The sequence below is a fragment of the Taurulus bubalis genome, assembly GCF_910589615.1.
Source record: "Taurulus bubalis genome assembly, chromosome: 10".
NCBI lineage: Eukaryota > Metazoa > Chordata > Actinopteri > Perciformes > Cottidae > Taurulus > Taurulus bubalis.
This window is the reverse complement of record NC_136598.1, coordinates 7508994-7527995: the sequence shown is the minus strand read 5'-3', so window position 1 is coordinate 7527995 and position 19002 is coordinate 7508994. Positions and strand designations below refer to the sequence as shown.

Sequence of the window (19002 nt, the reverse complement as noted above, 5' to 3'; positions counted from 1 at the left end):
TAACCTTTGGACGCTCTATAGCTGTGTGAACTTGCTCACAGATGGCTTGTGCTCACAAATGTCAGCACGGTGAGGTGAACTGCAAGGAGAGATGAATATAATTACATAAGTGATTACGATATGAGCATGCATGGCCTCAGGTGTCCGAACTGTCAGTATGTACGGTTTGCAAAATGATCTCTGCATACGGATATTATGCAAAAGAGAGGAAACGAAAGCATCAACATATGCTTTCTTTTGTTCACGTTTTGTAGTTGGTGTAAGTGTAGCTCGTAATAAAACACTCTTTTTCATATATTTTTTCTATCTTGGTCCGCATTTGGTCCCAGTGAGTGTGTTTCATGGGGTGTTGAAGCCAGGAAAAGAGGCCAGACATCCATCCACCCACACACACACACTCTCTCGTAGTAGTGTCTTTCTTCCACTTGCATCATTTCTTTCCCTATTTTGGCACAGCAACACACAAAAGAAATAGTGCAAGCATGGATAAGGAAGCATAAAATAGAGATTTTTAACTGCACTTTAAAGTTTAGCACTGCTTGATTTATTTGAATGAGCGTAATCACCATTGGAAGCGGTTTGATTTTCCGCCTGTCTTTTTAGGGTTGTCGAACACAGAGTCAGATGTAATTTATTTCTGTCTAGTTGATGACCATGACCTGCAAACTGTCAGCCATTGTTACTTCATATGAAACAGCTGCCGGTGGCTGTTAGTGACCAGCAGAGGAAGTTTAATGGGATTTTACAGGTGTCATATTCTGGACAGGCTTCTACTAAACTCAACAAACCGGAAATCCATCTAAAGTCTGACCGTAAAAAGCTTTCTAAGGGAATACAAATTTTGTGTTTACACAAGACAGGTAATTTAAGAATGTATCCCGTTTTTTTCTGTGCTTTTTGCAGAATTAATAAAATGAATAAGCCTCAAATTCACTGACTTTCTGACTGCTCCTCTGCCAAATGGATTAGACGTTTGGGAAATACTTACTCGCACTGGACTAATATTTATCCGAAGTTTGGTGAAATATGGTCAGTAATTAATGACAAAATGTGTGCTTTACAAAGTACAGACAAAGCCGATTGGAACAAGATTAAGCACACAGATGACCTCTATAAATATGAATACCATTTCAGGAGGACAGCAGGTTATGCCAGTCCCATAAAATAGAAAAGAGGATTTACAGTAAGTATTCACTGTTTAACTGGCCAAAAGGCTTTGCTGGGTGCTGAAAAAGAAGTCTCTTATCATTCTAGCCGCTTGTATCTCTCTTGCTATGTTTTGTCTGACTAACATCAAAAACAGATGCAAACAGTAAAAAACAGATGCAAAATAATCCTTCGAAAGATGGTATCTTTCTAACGTTATTTTCAACGATTAATCTGCTGATTATTTTCAACATCAATTGATAAATCGTACACGAGCCCAAGTGATGTCATCAGTTGTCTTGTTTTGTCTGACCCTAACTCCAACAACACCTAAAATTATAAAATGTACTGACTTAAAACCAAAATATTTAACATTTGAGCAGCTTAAGCAAGAGGATGTTCAGATGTATTACTTAAAAAAACATCTGAAATGATTATTCAATTATCAACATAGTTTGACTAATTGACGTCATTTCAGCTCCTCTCCAGAAATTGGTTAATAGTAGCTGTTTTTCTGCAGCATAAGCATGTATTAGTAACCCACTGTTATCAAACATTTTGATGATTTTAATGTACAATATTTGGACAAGATGTGCAACAGGCTGAGCTTCATGTCATAGTAAGCGTTGCCTTCCTTTTAGAGGTGGCAGAGTAGAACGTTGGAGGGTTTATGCACAATATAATCTCTAGCAAACCACAGGTATGATAAGCTCATCCTGTGGGTATTAAATCCCACACAAGAAGCTGTCACAGCGCCACACTCTCTGTGTCTGTCCCGCACATAAAGCCTCAGAAGGAGCAGTCGATCCACCTGTGGGCGAGTGTGTCATCACACTCAATGAAAGTATCGGAGTTGCTTCTCCCATTTCAGACAAAAAAGAGCGAAAATCAGCCGTGGGCGAAGGGAGCTCTGCCCTCGCATTGTATCAGGTTCCACCAGTGGAGACGCCAGCCGGCCTCAGCCCCCGTCACTCGACCTCATTTAGGGGCCACTTTAGTCAGCACAGACTGCTCAAGTTAATCCAGCTAGAGGATGAGAGGAAGGGCTTCTGCAGGCCGAACCACTTCTGCAGCTTTAAAGTCCAGGTAGTGAGAACAAGTTGTTCCAAGGATGGATTGTCAGTTGGTTTAAGAAGTAGCACAGCTCACACATACTGACAATATTGACTATACAGAAAGATGACAGTATGCTAAATATGTTTTTCCCTCCACTAAATATACACTATTGTTCCAAATTGCCTGAGCAACTCACAGACAGATCCACAATTTTCAAGAAATTACAACAAATTGCGGGTTGTGGTGAGACGGCTCCAGAGACAGCTGGGGAAACATCAAAATAATCTATTAAATCTGTGGAAAAACATCTTGCTTTCCCTTCGTGAAGTTTCCGTAATTAAAGTAGCAGTAGCTGTCCAAAGTCGCACATCATTTTGTGTCAGTACAAATCTGCTGACTCTGACTATATGCCAGTTTAATTAGTCTACTTTAAGTATACTAAGAGTATTAGGACCGAGTGCAGAGAATATAGTGTGAAATCGGTACGATAAATATGAAGCAGCAGCCAGCAGGCGTTTGCTTACCTTAGCATAAAGACTGGACACGGGGAGAAATAGCTAACCTGGCTCCAGCCAAAGGAAACGTAATCAGCCTATATCAGCACTTCTAAACAGCACTAACCCTGCAGCTGTTGATAAATGTGTTTGTCAGGTGGTGTATTTTCAACTGCATAACAGTCAAATGTAGGGCTGCAACTAATGATTGAGAAAAAATACTGTGATTGCTTACACATATGCAAATATCTTTTCCCACATTTTTCCAGGCAACAATCCAAAACCCATAAATATAAAATGCACTATAAGGTAAGCCAAGCGAAGCATTTTAGAAGCTGGAACCAACCATTTTTTTTCTTTGAAAAACTAGATATCTTAAGGAAAAGACATCTGCTTTCAAAAGCTTCAAGATAACTGATGATACACGGAAGAATATCAGTCTCTCTGTAATGTCTCTATATTATCGAAACTCATTATTGTTAAAATTCCAAGGCTCAGAAGAAAGAAATCATGACTGCAGACAGTCTTAAACACACAAACTAAAAACCAGATGGATTTGGGGGATGATAGGACTCTAGCTGAGATAAAACTAGATTCCTGTTTTCTCTTCAACTTCCTGAGAGGAGTCTAGTTTCCGCTGTGAGACAGAGAGCCCTAACAGAGCGCTCTAGTGGAATTTAAGGTTTTGTTTGTGTATATTAATGTTAATCCTCGGTATAACTTAAAACGACAAAAAGTGTTTGGCAGGAGGATGAACATAAAAGCTGGTGGTGAGCTCTAGCAGGAGATCAGCGGGCAGTTCAGTCGAGGCTCCTCGACACCATCTGAGAAAATCCTTGATGTGACAAAGGTCTGTTGAGAGTGTTAATGTGCCACAGACTTGTCCCCTCCAAAGGCCTCATTCTTTTGATTTAGTTTGTTTAGCCTGTCTCGACAGCCATGCCCTCTACAATGGCAAACACAGCAAGGTTTGTTTAGGAGTCTCTCTGTTAGTTAATATAGAACAGGTTTCAAGGTTACTGTCACCGACGATGCTCACTCTGTGTGGCCTGCAGACTGGTCGCTGTCGCTTGAAGAGTAAACCCTCCGCTCTGCACCGGTGAGATTAAACCTGAGGGATTTGTACCTCCTCACCGTCTGCCTGTCAGGAGCCGTGCGCACAGTGACGAAGCATGTGGTGACAGCTGTCCTCGTGGCATCGCCCGGCTGAATGCATGGCTGTTTTAATCTGTGCCTGCAAAGAAGATTTGAGCAGGGGAGAAGGATTTAAGGTCCAAGGTATTGATGGGTTTGACTAGTGGGTGCATTTCACCTGCAGAGGGGGTGAACGCTAACACAAGGTGATAATGTGTGTGCCGTTGTCTGGCAGTGAATTTGAGGTCACTTAAACATCCCGGTCTCCGCAGCAGAGCAGCTGTGGAGCCTCGGCTGCTCTTGCAGTGCGTGCGGACAGAGGGGGAGGCGATGAAATTTTAATGAGGTTATTGTATTATACTGTCTGCTGTCCGGTCTTAAGCTGCTCCCCTGTGACATCTCAACATGACGCTGAAACACTTGTTTTTTCAGCCTCTCACCCTGGATCTTCCCTGACAAGGATGTGAACCTGTGGTTAGGGACAAACACTTGTGGGAAACTTGATTTTAAACAGTTTGGCTGTATGTGAGGTGCAAGTTCCCACTTGCAAGGATGTGCGCAGAGGAGTTTTTTTCTCTGGGCTTTGTGGAACAGTTATATTTATCCTTTGATGACTGCATTGGGGCTGCAAACAATTATGCCTACTGATAAAGCTCTCTGCTATTTCTACAAATATTCTAGGGCCTGAGGTGACTTCTTCAGATTTCTTGATTTTGTCTGACCAATGGCCCCAAACCCCAAAATATTTTACCCACATAAAAGAGCAAATTGTTACATTTGAGAAGCTGAGATCAACAAATATTTGGCTAATAAATAACAGAGTGAATGAATTATCAACATCAGCAAATGTTTTAATTAACTAATTGTTTTTTAAGCGATTCAATCGAAGTTGGCCCTCAGTCAAATGTGTGATTAGAGTAGAAAACAAATTAGTCAGTCAATCGATTGGCTGATCTACAGTAAAAACTAATTGTAAACTATTCTGATAAGCCACACAACGTTTCATCATGCGGCTGACGAGCGTAAGACTAAGTGTCTACAGCATGCTAGCAGCCCTGTGATGTGTCCTATATGCTAAAAGGTCTAACATGCTAATGTTAAGCAGCTTCTGTATACCATGTTCACCATTTTGGGTAAGTCTAACATATGAAGCCACTGGTATGGCTAAAAATGCTCAGCATTCATTGGACTCATGCAGCTTCTTTGAGTATTTATCTTAATCATTGTGAAGCCCTATTTGAGATATTCAGTTTTTTGGTCATGCTGCTTTCCAGTCTCTTCTAGAAAGCCCTCCGTATAGTCAGAGAAGATGGATGTAATTGAACTGGCGCTGCGTTACACATCGGCCCAACCTTTCTCTGCTAATGTGCTGTCACAAAGCGGCAGAGAGTTTGACTCACGGGCGACCAGGAGAGTCGAGCAGTATTATCAGCAGTGGGGCCCGAACACATGAATGTGTGGCTGTGGGAGCTTCTCTGCGACCATGGGAGAAATTATCCTGACAGTCTGTGACTTGGCTCTTTTCGCCTGTCTGCCTCTCTGCGTGTCAGATACGGGGCCCGGGCTGGACGGGGCCTCTGGCTGTCCCCCGTCCGGAGCTGAGAGCCTGTCGCTTCTCATCTCCTCTCGCTGTGTGGCTGTGGTGCTCTCTACTCTTCGCAGCTCCGGATGATTTCTCGGTGATGGCAATGAGTACTGTAAATTATTTCACACTACACGTGAGATGCTGACTGGGCTCCCCTAGCCTCTAATCGATTGACCCTCTTTTACTGTCCTCTGTGGCTTGTTAATTGGACTCCAGCTCTCATGCTGACACAGTGACCCTAATGGAGGAGAATTACTGCTGTCTCGTCATGCATTAACCTCCCTCCTCCACCCCCCTTTTCATCAACCCTCCCTCCCTCTCAGGCCTAACCTCTGCTCCCATCCCCCCGTCAGCACGCTGCCTCATTTCATAGCAGCTGGGTAGACGGGACAAAGTGCACTCCCGTCCTGTCACATGTCACTGTGCCTCTGGGAGCTGTGGTCAGGTGACACTGCAGCTAACCATATTAAAGCACCAAGAGACAAACACTGACTGTTTGCACACTGTTGTCCCTTAATTATTGTTAACATAATTTAGGCATGGCCAGAGTTGCGGGAGGCCTCTTTGCAGGGGAGGTCAGATCAAGCTTCAGGGCCAGTGACTTTAGAACAGAAGCACATTTCTGTGCATTTCTGTTATCTGCAGTTTCAGTAGATTTAATGGGGAAAATCAAAGCCAACATTTAAATATTGTTTTCCTTATCAACCGATTTAAGCAACAAATAATTTGGTTGTCAAAGTGTCAAAATGCCTTTTACAGTTTCCCACAATCGCAAAGGGGGACGATCAGCAGTCTAAAACTCAAAGGAGTTTAGTTTACTATCACATAACATATAAAAAGAGCAGCAAATCGGAGAAGCTGGAACCAATGAATGTTGAAATGTATTAACCGTTTATCAAACTAGCAGACTGGGAGCATCTCTGCTCCAGAAACAGCAGGAGCGCTCAAGCCAGTGGCGACGCCGCTAACATCTTAAGAGATACGCCAACATATAGATATTGCCTTTTCTGTGTTTCTTTAAGTAACCTTTGTGAGACCTTTGTTTAGATTGTGTGTTGCAGCTCCGCCCTAGTGGCTGCTGCCTCCATTATTTACAAGTGTGAATATTTAATGATGACATCAGGGTAGGGATGTCCTAATGAGCCGTGGCACTTGTTCATCTGGCCCTAAAACAGGCTGGTGAGGGCTCTGCTGTGGCGCCACAAAAACTGAGTGGGGGCCTGAAATAAAGTCTTCATTTGGGGTGAATTGCTGGGGGAGAAAAATCAGGAAAAGAACCCCAAAACTCTTCTCACACAAGCAAATCAGGAAATCGTCAGTTTTTTGTGAGGAAGGGCCTTGCGCATGAAGCCGAGGCTTACACTGCTTTATTCTGAGGGAAACAGAAGCCTCTTGAAACTAGCTCATTGTTATCTAGACTGTGGACCAAGAGCGAAAATTACACACTCATTCGAAGCTGTGAGAGAATCTATAAAAGTAGCTGGGAAGTCATCATTTCTATATGTATTATAAATAAAGCGATCAGGCTCCAAATTGAAGTTTTGTCGTCTGTTGTAAGTAAAATCGTTCAGATGTTTCCTCTGAGGGGGAGAGGATGAAAGAGTCAATGTTATTGAAGCCAGAAGCTCAGAGATCTGACTTTATTGTGCAGTGTGTGGATGGGGAGTGTGTGTTTTTACATCATACAGAGTGATGAGTCAGAGAGCTTCTCATATTAAGAGTGTATGAAGAGACAGAATCAAACTAAAAACAACGACTGTCAAAGAAGTTACTTTTAGCTCCAGTCGTTCTCAGTCGGGGTCAGAGTTAAGGATCTCACTGATCATCCTTGTCGAGATGCTTGCAAACACTTTTGTCTGCTGTCCTTTTTTATTTGGAGTGATTCCAATAATAACAAAGCTCTTCTGTTCTTTTGTTGCAGTGAGGGTGTCTTCAAGTGTCCGGAGGACCAGCTACCGTTGGACTATGCTAAGGTATGATGATCACTCTCACAACACATTTCTTCTCAAATAAGGTATTAATAACACTATTAACATGAGACTAAAATAGTCTACAAGTATCATGTGACACAGTGGTGCTTTGAGCTTTTAGACAATGCTAACATGTTAAGCAGGTACAATATTTACCATGATCACCATTTAGCTTAGTATTTTAGCATGCTAACATTTCCCAGTTAGCACTAAACACAATGTATAGCTGAGGCTGGTGAGAATGGTGTTAGTTTAGCAGCTATTTGGTCATAAATGATAAATATTGGGCAAGTTGAAATGTTGACCCAGGAACATGGAAGTGTGTTCCAAATTGAATGACAATCCGTCCAATAGTGGTCAAGCTATTTCATTCAAAACCACAAAACACACAGCCTCACTATAGGAAAGGTCAAAGGATTACCAGAGGATTAACCCTCTGGGGATCATAACTATCTGTATAACATTTTATAGTAATCCATCCTATAGTTGCAGAGATATTTCAGTCCGCACCAAAAATGTGGACAGACCAACATGAAGGCATTGTTACTTTTAAATAAAGTGGAACCGATGCAATGCATGTCGGGCTTCAAGCCCGAGCTAATTTGCAGACCTTGTCCGAAGTGAGGCTTTAAAAAAATAAAAACACATAATACAACATCATACATTACAACCAACTTATTTATGTTGCATTATGTGTATGTGTGCATGTATGTATGTTCCCTAATACATAACAGTATATTTGTATAATTGCGTGTGTGTCTGTGTAGATGCAGCCAGCATGACTAAACAAAAAAGGAATAATCTTTAACCCAGAGTCAGCAGTTGCATTTCATTCCATTACACATTACAGTGGGAAAGAAGTACGTTCACTTGATCCAACCGTTGCATTTTTCCCGTTAAATCAATCTCTCCCAGAAGAAAAGAAAAGTGTATCTAAATTTCAACTGAAGGGGGTTAATCAAAATGTGCCTGATGGGGAACAAAGAGTTAGAGGATGGCTCTCTCGCACGTGATACCCTCGTTGTAAAGTGGGAGAGTGAAAGAAAAGGATATGGGCTTAATTCTGAACTATGCATGAGAGACTTCAAACCCAATGAACAGCTTATGATCGTCTGAGCAGCTTTTGGCATCGATTGAAAGAAGTCCTCTATGTGTAAGTCTCCCATTGCAGTTAGTTAGCATTAGCCTGCATTAGCCGTCGAGCCATTAACCCGGAGCTGCAGCAGTGCATGTCTGCATGCTGTGCTGAGAGCGATGAAGGCGCCTGTTATAGCAGGGACACCCCACGGGAAGGATGTGCTCATGGCGCACCTGTCAGACGTTGTTATTTACCAAGGCTACCAGTCGCCTGCAAATTACCCCGTCTTGGTGGTCTGCTGTCAGGGTAGCGCTCGCTGCACACTGTCCTTTAAAAAAAAAAAAAAAAAGCACAAACACAACCTTGCTCCAACAGAACAAGAGCGTTGCAGTCATTAAAGGATTGTGCTGCAGCTGCTGTAGCAGTAGTAGTAATAGTAGTTGTAGTTTGCCACTAAAAATTGCTAAACCAGACAGAATAAACCCCCTAGTTGGAGCTCCAAAGAGCTTAACCCCCCTGATCTGCCTGGGACTAAGTTATTAAAAGGTCATTATTGCCGTCTCCCTGCAGATTCCAAGACTGGAACAATGAGAGAGTGTCTCCGTTTGCTTTAGAGGATTTTTTTTTCTTCCCCTCTTTGCCTCCGCTGAAAGAATGTGATTATGGCAGCAAAAACGTCTGCTTCTACTGTAAAAGTGACGCTAGTCAAGCATCTGTTGTAATGTTAGATATATGTGTCTGTGTATCATATTTAACAGGTTTGTCTGATTATTTAGTTTGGCAGCGGCATATATCCCCAGCACAGCTAAACAATGAGTGAGTTAAGTGTTTTATTCTACATTATTTTCCAAATTCTATTTTAATTTCAAGGCGATGGCTCCCAGGTTTCGTTGCAGGGGCACGTGACGACGGTCGGGCTGTTACTGAGCTGTTGTTTGTTTCGAGGGCTGTTGTGGCATTTTGAGGAAGTGGCTTGTCTTGTTTGACCGGTCCTCTGCTTGTGTGACAGCATGGGGGGATGGAGAGGCAGAGCAGAGCTGCAAATCCCCCGGACAGCGTACTGTAGGGGAGGATTTGGGGTGTTTGGCCAGAAAACTGACTCATCCTCATCGCTCAGCGACTGCGGAAAAATACTTCTTTTCCTATGCTGCCTGTCTCACTCAAAGGTCCCATAAACCCATAAACTAACTAATTATCACTGCAGCGGCTAGATGGACTCGCTGCTGCAGTTTGCTAACTCAATCTCGTGTGTGTGTGTGTGTGTGTGTGTGTGTGTGTGTGTGTGTGTGGCAACCACTCTAATATATATTTTAAAGGACACTCTTATTTAACCTGTTTATAGATTTTATGATCTCCACCGTTAATAGTGTTGGCATTGAGTATATTAGGAATCTCCTTGATATTTTCTATTTGCACTACTTTGTACTGCAACTGCCGCACAATGATTTTGCTCGAGATAAATAAAGTTCAGTCTTACCTGTCCTTTTGAGAGACACCAGTCAATCTCAACTGTGTGCATTAACCTGCAGTTTAGGAGGATTTGTTTAGCCCAGCTTAGCATAAAGACTCAAAGCAGGGTTAGGGTGACATACTTGCACAATGTATCTTGTTTGTTTAAAGGTGCAAGATATGAAATTTGGAGCATTTTGATTGCCTATCAACGGCTCTCAACATGGCGACTCCAAAATATCAGCTTTTGATGCATTAATTAGAGGAAAGGTCCGTTGGCTTTTACATGATTTATTCACCCCATGTGATACACTTTCTGACAGTGGTATATTACAGTCTTCCAACATGACCTGGTCCGCTCCTGCCACTGCTATACTGACCTCGTCTTGCTTGTCTTCTCCAGATCTACCCGGACCCAGAGCTGGAGCAACAGATCCTGGCACTGCCCATCCGCTGCATCCACAGTGAGGAGGGCTGCCGTTGGACCGGCCAAATGAAGCAGCTGCAGGTGAGAAGCTTTGATATCCTCTCGTCCGTCTCTCCTCCATCTTCTGTTTTATTCATTTCTCTCTACTAACATGTGTGGGTGTGTCTCATTGTGTCTCTCCCTCAGGGCCACTTCTCCACCTGCGCCTTCAATGTGATACCCTGCCCCAACCGCTGTTCTGTCAAGCTGACGCGCCGCGACCTGCCCGACCACCTGCAGCACGACTGCCCCAAGCGCAAGGTCAAGTGCGAGTTTTGCGGCAGCGAGTTCACCGGTGAAGCCTACGAGGTAAAACGCTGACTGCAAACCTGTTTTTATTCTATTTATTTTGTTTTCCTGTTACAACTCAGCACGAGCTTGATGTAAACAACCCAGAGTGAGGCCATATAATTTCCATGCCTATATGAAAGACGTCTTTGTGAAAAGCAGCAGCAGGGGAGGAGAGGCTAATGCACGTGTGTTGGTCTCTTTTAAAATAACACGTGTGCTGGCAGAAGGAAAGAACCTTTGAGTGGGTCTCTCATGCCGAATGTGTTTTCCTCAGTGAGCGGGGTGAAGGACCTCAGCGGCTCCTCACTAACGCCTCTGTCATTTCCACCGCCCTCCTCTGTTTACTCCGGCCCACATGGCCGCCGCACACAGCTACAGTGGCATGCATCCACCTTTTGGCTCTCACATTGTAATGTTTACAACTGTGTCCTATTCAAAACCTTTTATTAATGATTCATCCGCATATTATTTTTCAATTATGAGATGACACAATTTGTGAGATCCATCGGGGTCCAAAATAACTTCTCACAAAACCCAAATATTTCAATTCAGTGACATGAAAAAAGAGAAATGCAGCAAATCTTCACGTACTAGACACTACAACCGCGTAATGGTTGATGGGGAGGCATCAGCTCCTTTGAATCCAGATTGAAGACTTTTCTGTTTGCTGCTGCCTTTCAATTGAACCAGATTCAAGGATATTTATCAATTACTGCATCTCACTACTGCATTTTATTTCTTAAACTGCACTGCAACTTTTATTTTATTTTCTTGTTTTTTGACTGTTTTTTAATGTTTTCTTAATGTTCTTAATTGTTTTTAAATCTTGTTTTCTTCTGCATTATGTTTGGATGCTTTTAATGGTTTTATGTGAAGCACTTTGAATCGCCCTGTTGTTGAAATGTGCTTTACAAATAAACTTGCCTTGCAAGAAAAAAATGCTTTAATGATTCATCTATAATCAAAATAGTGTCTGATTTATAGTATACTAAAAATATTCGTTTTCCTTGACACGCCCGCTTACTTTTTACTTTTGTCTGGATTGATCAATACATTTATATTGGAGCCATCAGAGTAAATTTGATTTAGTAAATGTTTCTAAATGTTGTTCATTATTATTATAAATAATGAGTTTACCGGCTAACCCCGCAACAATGTGTAATAGCCTCATTGCATTCAGTCAAAGTTTATATATTTTATTCATTAAAACGCAGTTTTGAGCTATAAAAACTGCAGTATGTAAACTGCATTTGAGTAAACATTAACACCTACTATATGTCCAGTATCACAGGTGTTGATTTTATAACTCTGCTTTAAATTGTAATCACGTGTTTCCTCTCAACCCCAGAACCACCAGGGTGTGTGTCCTCAGGAGAGTGTTTACTGTGAGAACAAGTGTGGAGCGAGGATGATGCGTCGTCTGCTGTCCCAACACGGCTTGGCCGAGTGTCCCAAACGCACACAGCCCTGCAAGTACTGCGGCAAGGAGTTCGTCTTCGACACAATCCAGGTCAGTATCACACTAAGATTACCACCTGTATGTCAAATGACTGCTTTAATCGTTGTTTTTAGTGAAATGACTTTATCTTTATTTTTGGCATGATTGAGTCAAAATGTGACTCCTCTCAGTATCGTCCTACCTGTCATCCGGGTCGTGCATGTGGCTCGTAGAGGGTTTCCAGCCTCAGGATGGCCCAGAGGAGGCTCTCTGTGGGTCATGGTGTGTCTGTTTGTGGCAGCTGGTTGTTGGCGTGAGCTGCTGTTTTGAAGCACCTGCCTGTGTGTAGCCGGTGTCACAAGATGTAATAACCCGGTCTTGGACACAAAGTGTTTTATAATTCGTTTATGATGTTTATTTTTTTTTTCCCTAGTCAACATAATTGTATTGAGTCTGAGGGCCTTTTGCTTCCTCTGATGTATTTTAGATTTGATAGAGGTATGATATAATAATTTGACCTCGTCGATGGAAAATAAACAATCGTGTTCCATTTAGTTAGTCTGGAGGCAGCAACTAGTGATTATTTTGTTCTAGAGCTGCAACGACTAGTCGCTTTATTAAATAACCATTAAAGTAATAAATAAAAAATATATATAATAGTACTTATCAGCTTTTCTCTGTTTTAGATCATTGTAAATTGAATACCTTTGGACGGTCAGACAACATTTTATAGTTTGAATAAATATTTAATTAGTCAAGAAAAATTAAAATAAATACAAATTAAGTAGTTGCAGCCCTGTTTTCATTACTTATCAATCTGTTGATAATTTATTTTGATTAATATCTTTTTCTTTTTCAGAAGAAAGAGAAAATTGACCAGACACCAGGGTGACCAAATTACCTCTTTTTTGTCTGGCCAACAATCTAAAAAGACAAAGATATTCAGTTTACTGTCAGTTAAGAAAATGAAAAGCAGCAAAAAAATAAAAGCAATAACCAATAGAAACAAGCAATCAATTATCAAATCACCGGTTAATTATCTGTCCATCAGTTTATTATTTCAGTGAGTGTTCTATTACCCTGATTGCCAGATTTGCGTTATTGGCAGAATGGTCCCAATATTCTTGTGGTTTCAGGCTGTGTGGTCAGTTTTTTTTCTTTTCTTTTCTGGTCTATTTTTTGCAGCCTTATTTCTTAATACCGCTTGTATTTTAGTTTTACTTTCAAGGACATTTTCTCTTGTGCAACCAATAATCTGCAACCCCACCGTGCAGCAGTGTTCATATCACATGCTGTAGGTCAACTGTGCACACATTAACACTATCCTTGACTCCTCTGCAGAACCATCAGTACCACTGCCCTCGGTTTCCTGTCCAGTGCCCAAACCAGTGCGGCACACCCAACATCGCCCGAGAGGATCTGGCGAACCATGTGAAGGACAACTGCGGCAGCGCGCTCGTTCTCTGCCCCTTCAAAGACGCCGGCTGCAAACACAGGGTAAGACTGACCTGCACCGTAAAAGATTATTCCCTCTCTGTGAACGCTGTTATTGTTAATCAACTGCCGAGCTTGTTTGTCTTTGTTGTTTACAAGCGTTTATTTCATTATATTTCCTTTAAATCGCTGCTCACTGTTTCCAAAGTAATGATTTTTCTCTTTTCGAACATACAGCACTGTGCCTGTAGGGTCTATTTTAATGAGAGCATCACTATAGTCTGACATTTCCGTCTATTTTTGAAACTGACATCAATTTAAGAAAATGTGGAAACGCTCGAGGAAGAGCGGCAAATGAGCGTCATACTCGTTCTGCATACTCTGTGGAAAACTTGATGTGTACCATTTATAGATGGAAAACATGTCTCCACAGCAGTAGCGTGACTATTAAATATAATAATCACATTATCCACATCTTTGTCCATCTGTGCCTGTTCATGGATGTAAACAAGTACATTGCTCAGATAATGCACACTAAACTGAACACCGAACAGCATCCACAGTTTTGCTGTAGTATGGAAAAAATCTAAATTTAAATTAAAGTTCATCAACGATAATTTTTCATCAGATTAAAATGTGCAGTGGAGGATGAAACTAATGTTGCATGGGTGTTTTGTTTTTTAGTATTAGTAGTTGAGGAGTTGAAGTTAGGGACTATGTCAAAAGTGCAAGAGATTTTGTTATTCATCTGAACCTCCTCACATCATAATTGAAAAAAAGTACAATACAGACAATTTCTTTATTGTATTTTCCTTTTATGAACCACCTCTGTACGTGTTACGCATCTCATCACTAACTCACTGTGCAGCAGATTTTTAAAATAATGAATCTCTTTGATTTCTCTCTGGCAGTGCCCCAAACTGGCTATCAGTCGTCACCTGGAAGACACCACTAAGTCTCACCTGACTATGATGTGCAACCTTGTGGGGCGCCAGAGGCAGGAGATCCTGGAGCTGCGGAGGGAGATGGAGGAGTTGTCCGTCAGTCACGATGGCGTTCTCATCTGGAAGCTCAGCGACTACACACGCAAACTCCAGGAGGCCAAACTCCGAAGCAATCACGAGTTCTTCAGCCCGCCTTTCTACACTCACCGCTACGGCTACAAGCTGCAGGTGTCGGCCTTCCTGAATGGCAACGGCAGCGGCGAGGGCTCCCACCTTTCCGTCTACATCCGCGTGTTACCCGGAGAGTACGACAGCTTGCTGGAGTGGCCCTTCTCCTTCAAGGTGACTTTCTCCATCCTGGACCAGAGCGACCCGTCGCTTTCCAAACCCCAGCACATCACGGAGACCTTCAACCCCGACCCCAACTGGAAGAACTTCCAGAAGCCCAGCAGCAGCCGCAACTCGCTGGACGAGAGCACCCTGGGCTTCGGCTACCCCAAGTTCATCTCTCACGAGGAGATCAAGAAGAGGAACTACATCCGAGACAACTGCATCTTCGTCAAGGCTTCTATAGAGATTCCCCAGAAGATTATGGCTTAAGATCCGACATTTGTTCTTTTTTTTTACGAAGGAGATACACAGGTTCAAGACTGGAACTGACACTTAACCTTGAAACTTCTACACACTTACCCTTTAGATACTTTCTGCCCTTACAGCCTCTCCACCACAGAGCGAGTCTGTTTGGCTGTGTGAGCTGACTCGAAAGGACCTTGATACATCACGGAGGAGAACGTGTTTGGTCTGCAGAACCATCACTCCCTGGTGTTTCTTTTTATTCTCTTTTTTTTTTTTTGTATCTGTTTGCTGACCTTTTATCACAGTCTACAACAAAAAGCCTTGGAAATCAAACAGTGCCTAGAGAGATTATCTTAAGTTATATTTTTGTTGTTATTTCTGCAGTACAAATGTTGAAGATTATGGAAAAGATATGAAAAAAAACAGGGGTGAAGGGCTTCACTGAGCCTCTGCACTTGAAGAAGAGAGAAAGTTAGACTGGTTAGAGACGTCCTGTTGGGGTGATCGAAAGAAGAGGGAGCTCAGCAGACTCAAGCTCAAGCCCAACTGCCTTTTGTTTACATGCTCATACAGTATCTTCCCACTGATCCGTGAACAAACACAGAGCCCTTGCTAAGAAACTGCTCCAGGTTTGTGTACACAAAAACATAAAATCGATGTTTTCAAGTGAGAAACTTGCAGCTTCAATCTTGGTAGTTTTCGTGTACAGCCAAGTAGCTCAGCTTAGCGTAAAGATGAGAAACATGTGGAAACAGCCAGCCGAGCTCTATCCAAAGTGAACAAAATCCACCTACCAGCACCTGTAAAGCTCGCTCATTAGACACTTTATGTCTCATTTGTTGAATCCATACAAACATTGTTGGTCAGGGCCAGACCAGCTGTTTCCTCCTTATTATAGTCTTAATGCTAGGCTAAGCTAACTGGCTGCTATCGAAATTCATGATATTTGTATCAATCATCTAACACAGCAAAAACAACAAATAAACAAATAATACTGAGAAAGTCCTACAAGTTTGGGGCTTTTAAAAAATTAAATGAAAACTGTCAAGATCAACCAAGCTATTTTCTCTATTTCTTTTCTTTTTCTTTTAAATGGACAAGTTTTTTACCTGACAACGTTGAAGCTACAAATCTGTCTCCTCTAGTTACCTGCTCCCATCACAGTAACTGTCTGTGACTTGTGTTTGTCAGTAGTGCGACCCAGTCGTAAATAGCTTCTGGAGCATGCTCATGTACCAAACACACACTTCATAGAGACCCTACGAGGCTCCGTGTCTATTGTGGAGTTCACCAATACGGGAAAAAAGCACCTTTCGTCGGTCTTAAGATGAGCAGAGCAGACAAAGAGGCCAGTTGTTGGACACGTGCATTTAATAGTGAAGAAAAAGCCATGTGGCCTTTTTATACAGTATGTCTTCGCATGAGGGATTTAGGGGTGAGCAGGGCAACATAAACACATGCATGCTTCATGTGCTACCATCTGGACCACATTTTTGTACTGTAACCTGTATTCTTGAAGTCCTCTCCCGTTTATGGCTATTTTGTCTCTTTTTTTGGACCGTTTGAAAGGTGACAAATGTTTTTTTGTTGTTGTTTTTTTATATACAGAAAATGTGAACGCTGTCGGTAATAACCTATAAGACATGAACACTTGGCTGTGAAGTGTATTGTTTTACATGGCCTCGGCATGGGTGGTCGGTACTGTTTGAAAAGATGGTTAATGACATGGTCTCTGCAAATAAGTGGGTGTCTCGGGACTGACTACACCTTTTGTTGTTGCCATCATCACCGGTGTCCATCTTCAGCTCGGCACACAATGTTGTGATGGGGAACAGCTGGAGGGATGAGCGATGCACCTGTCTCCATCACAGCACCATCACAGGGGTGGAGGACTTTGATGATACAGTACACTCATGACGTATGTGAATACATTCTGTCTTTTTATTATTATACATGAAAAAAACTCCTGATTTATTGTCATAATGCCAGCTGATATTTTACAGTGATTTAAAGAGGTGAGAAGATAAAAACTTTTTTGTAAGATTCTGTATTTTTTAAAATACTTAGCTGTTTTATACAAACACTTTTCGTTGGAGAGTCGGGGTTGACTTTGGGAATTTTCCGACCCTTTCGTCTCTTTGGACATTTGGATAATTTGTTTGTACTTGTGGTTTGAGCCTCACATATTCTGTCTGTATTATTTCCTCTTAAAAGTATTTATTTTAAGCAGCCGTCGTGTGAGTTTGAACAGATGGCACAAACGTTTTAATATGTTGATCAATGAGTGCTTGTCATATTTCTTAATTGAAATAAAATATCATATATTATAGTTGTTTTACCTATTTGTGTTTCATACAGTTCAGACTCTGGTAAAAAAAAAAAAAAAAAAAAAGCACACTGTTGATCTCCTGTGCTCACTTTTTAAAATCCTTACAACTTCATAACAACGTTCTTTTATATTTCTAGTCATATTGTCGTACATAATGTCACATATTGCCTGGAACACAATAAGTGTCGGGAACTTAGTACTAAACTGGTTATGATGACGGCTTGCTGCTGAATTGTGTTTAAGGGGAGCTATGTTGATTTAGTATTGTACTTGCATAATGTTCAGGGTCAGATTATTAAAAGTGGTAAAAATCAAAGCGGCACAGGTTAAGACACCTGAATTTTCATCCAAGTCAAGCTCCAAAAAGCCTGGATACTACATTTCCCATGATGCTGTTTTCGAGTCTTCCGTTAGAACTTCACTGCTTGATGAATGAACCTCTTTCAAATTCCACATAACCAAGTTTGTAACTCAAGTTTTCTGTTAAAAACCTGTAGTCCCTAAGCCTAAATGAATACTCAGTTGATGTCACTATGTGTTTTCATAGGCAAAGTAAGTATGCCAAATTTACATAATCACAAAATCTAAAGAAGATCCGATGAACATAAACCCAATTTAAACAAATTCATTTTCAAAAGGGACAAAAAGATTCAAGTCAGACCTAATGTGAATAAACATACAGTATTTGTGCACTAATCCACCTTTTTCAGTGCTGATACAGATACCGATACCAAAGGCTTTGGGTATGGGCCCGATGCCGTACCGATCCAATACCAGTGTTTAATTAATAAGCTGTATTCCTCACCGTGTGGAAGGGAATTGGATCATTTGTCTATGTGTAAGCAACATCAATTAGGCTTGACTGAAACATTGCTTTCCGAACTGTAAAACTATATTTAATAAATAAATACATAGGTGTAAATTTACTGAATTATTACTTATTGCTAAAATGATAAATCGTAAAGCAACGACTTGGTTAAAAATCTCAATTCAACTCAAGTGCAAACCTCTTCAATGCAGAAACAAATTGGTCATGACTTCCAGTGTGCATTGTATTTTGATACCGGTATCGATCAAAGACTGGAAGAAGGTATCGATGCATCATTAATTTAGACCCAACCCAAAATGCGCTCACACATACCTCAAACTAGATGCAATACAACTTAACAATATTGTTGTTATTTAGTTAAATATAGCTTGTTTCCTAATGAAACCCCCTTCTCCAAATCTTGCAAATTATCCAAAGGCCACGCCCACCCCTCGTGTCGATGTTTACGAAGTTGATGAGAGGATGAAGTGGAATTTTCTAGGAAAAGAAAAAAACACAATCAGAGTGAATGATGAGAGGATGAAGTTGAACTTTCCAGGAAAAGAAACAAACACAATCAGAGTGAAGTGCGGCAACAGCAACCAGGTAAAGTGTGCTCCTCTGCAAAAGTTTGTTGTCAGCAGAATTGCTGTGCGATGATTGATTGCTTGGCTTGAACTTCTCTATCAGGTGCACATCATTTTTAACCTTTAATGCCCCGTTAAGCACCAAGGCATTTTTTAGGATTTAGCTCGAAATAGCATACCCAAACTAAAAAGGGTGTATCTCTGCAACCACAAGGGC

At 41.5% G+C, this 19002-nt stretch overlaps 1 protein-coding gene across 1 annotated transcript in view; it reads left to right on the top strand.

Annotated features, from left to right (window-relative positions):
• Positions 1-15085, top strand: part of traf4a (tnf receptor-associated factor 4a) — a gene marked incomplete at both ends in the record, with an annotated part of 32525 nt that extends 17440 nt beyond the window's left edge. The window contains 6 exons of the mRNA XM_079225029.1: positions 7337-7388; positions 10316-10420; positions 10526-10687; positions 12018-12179; positions 13449-13604; positions 14453-15085. Of these exons, the coding sequence (XP_079081155.1) occupies positions 7337-7388; positions 10316-10420; positions 10526-10687; positions 12018-12179; positions 13449-13604; positions 14453-15085 (1270 nt within the window). The remainder of the gene's footprint in view (positions 1-7336; positions 7389-10315; positions 10421-10525; positions 10688-12017; positions 12180-13448; positions 13605-14452) is intronic.
• Positions 15086-19002: the final 3917 nt, after the last annotated feature.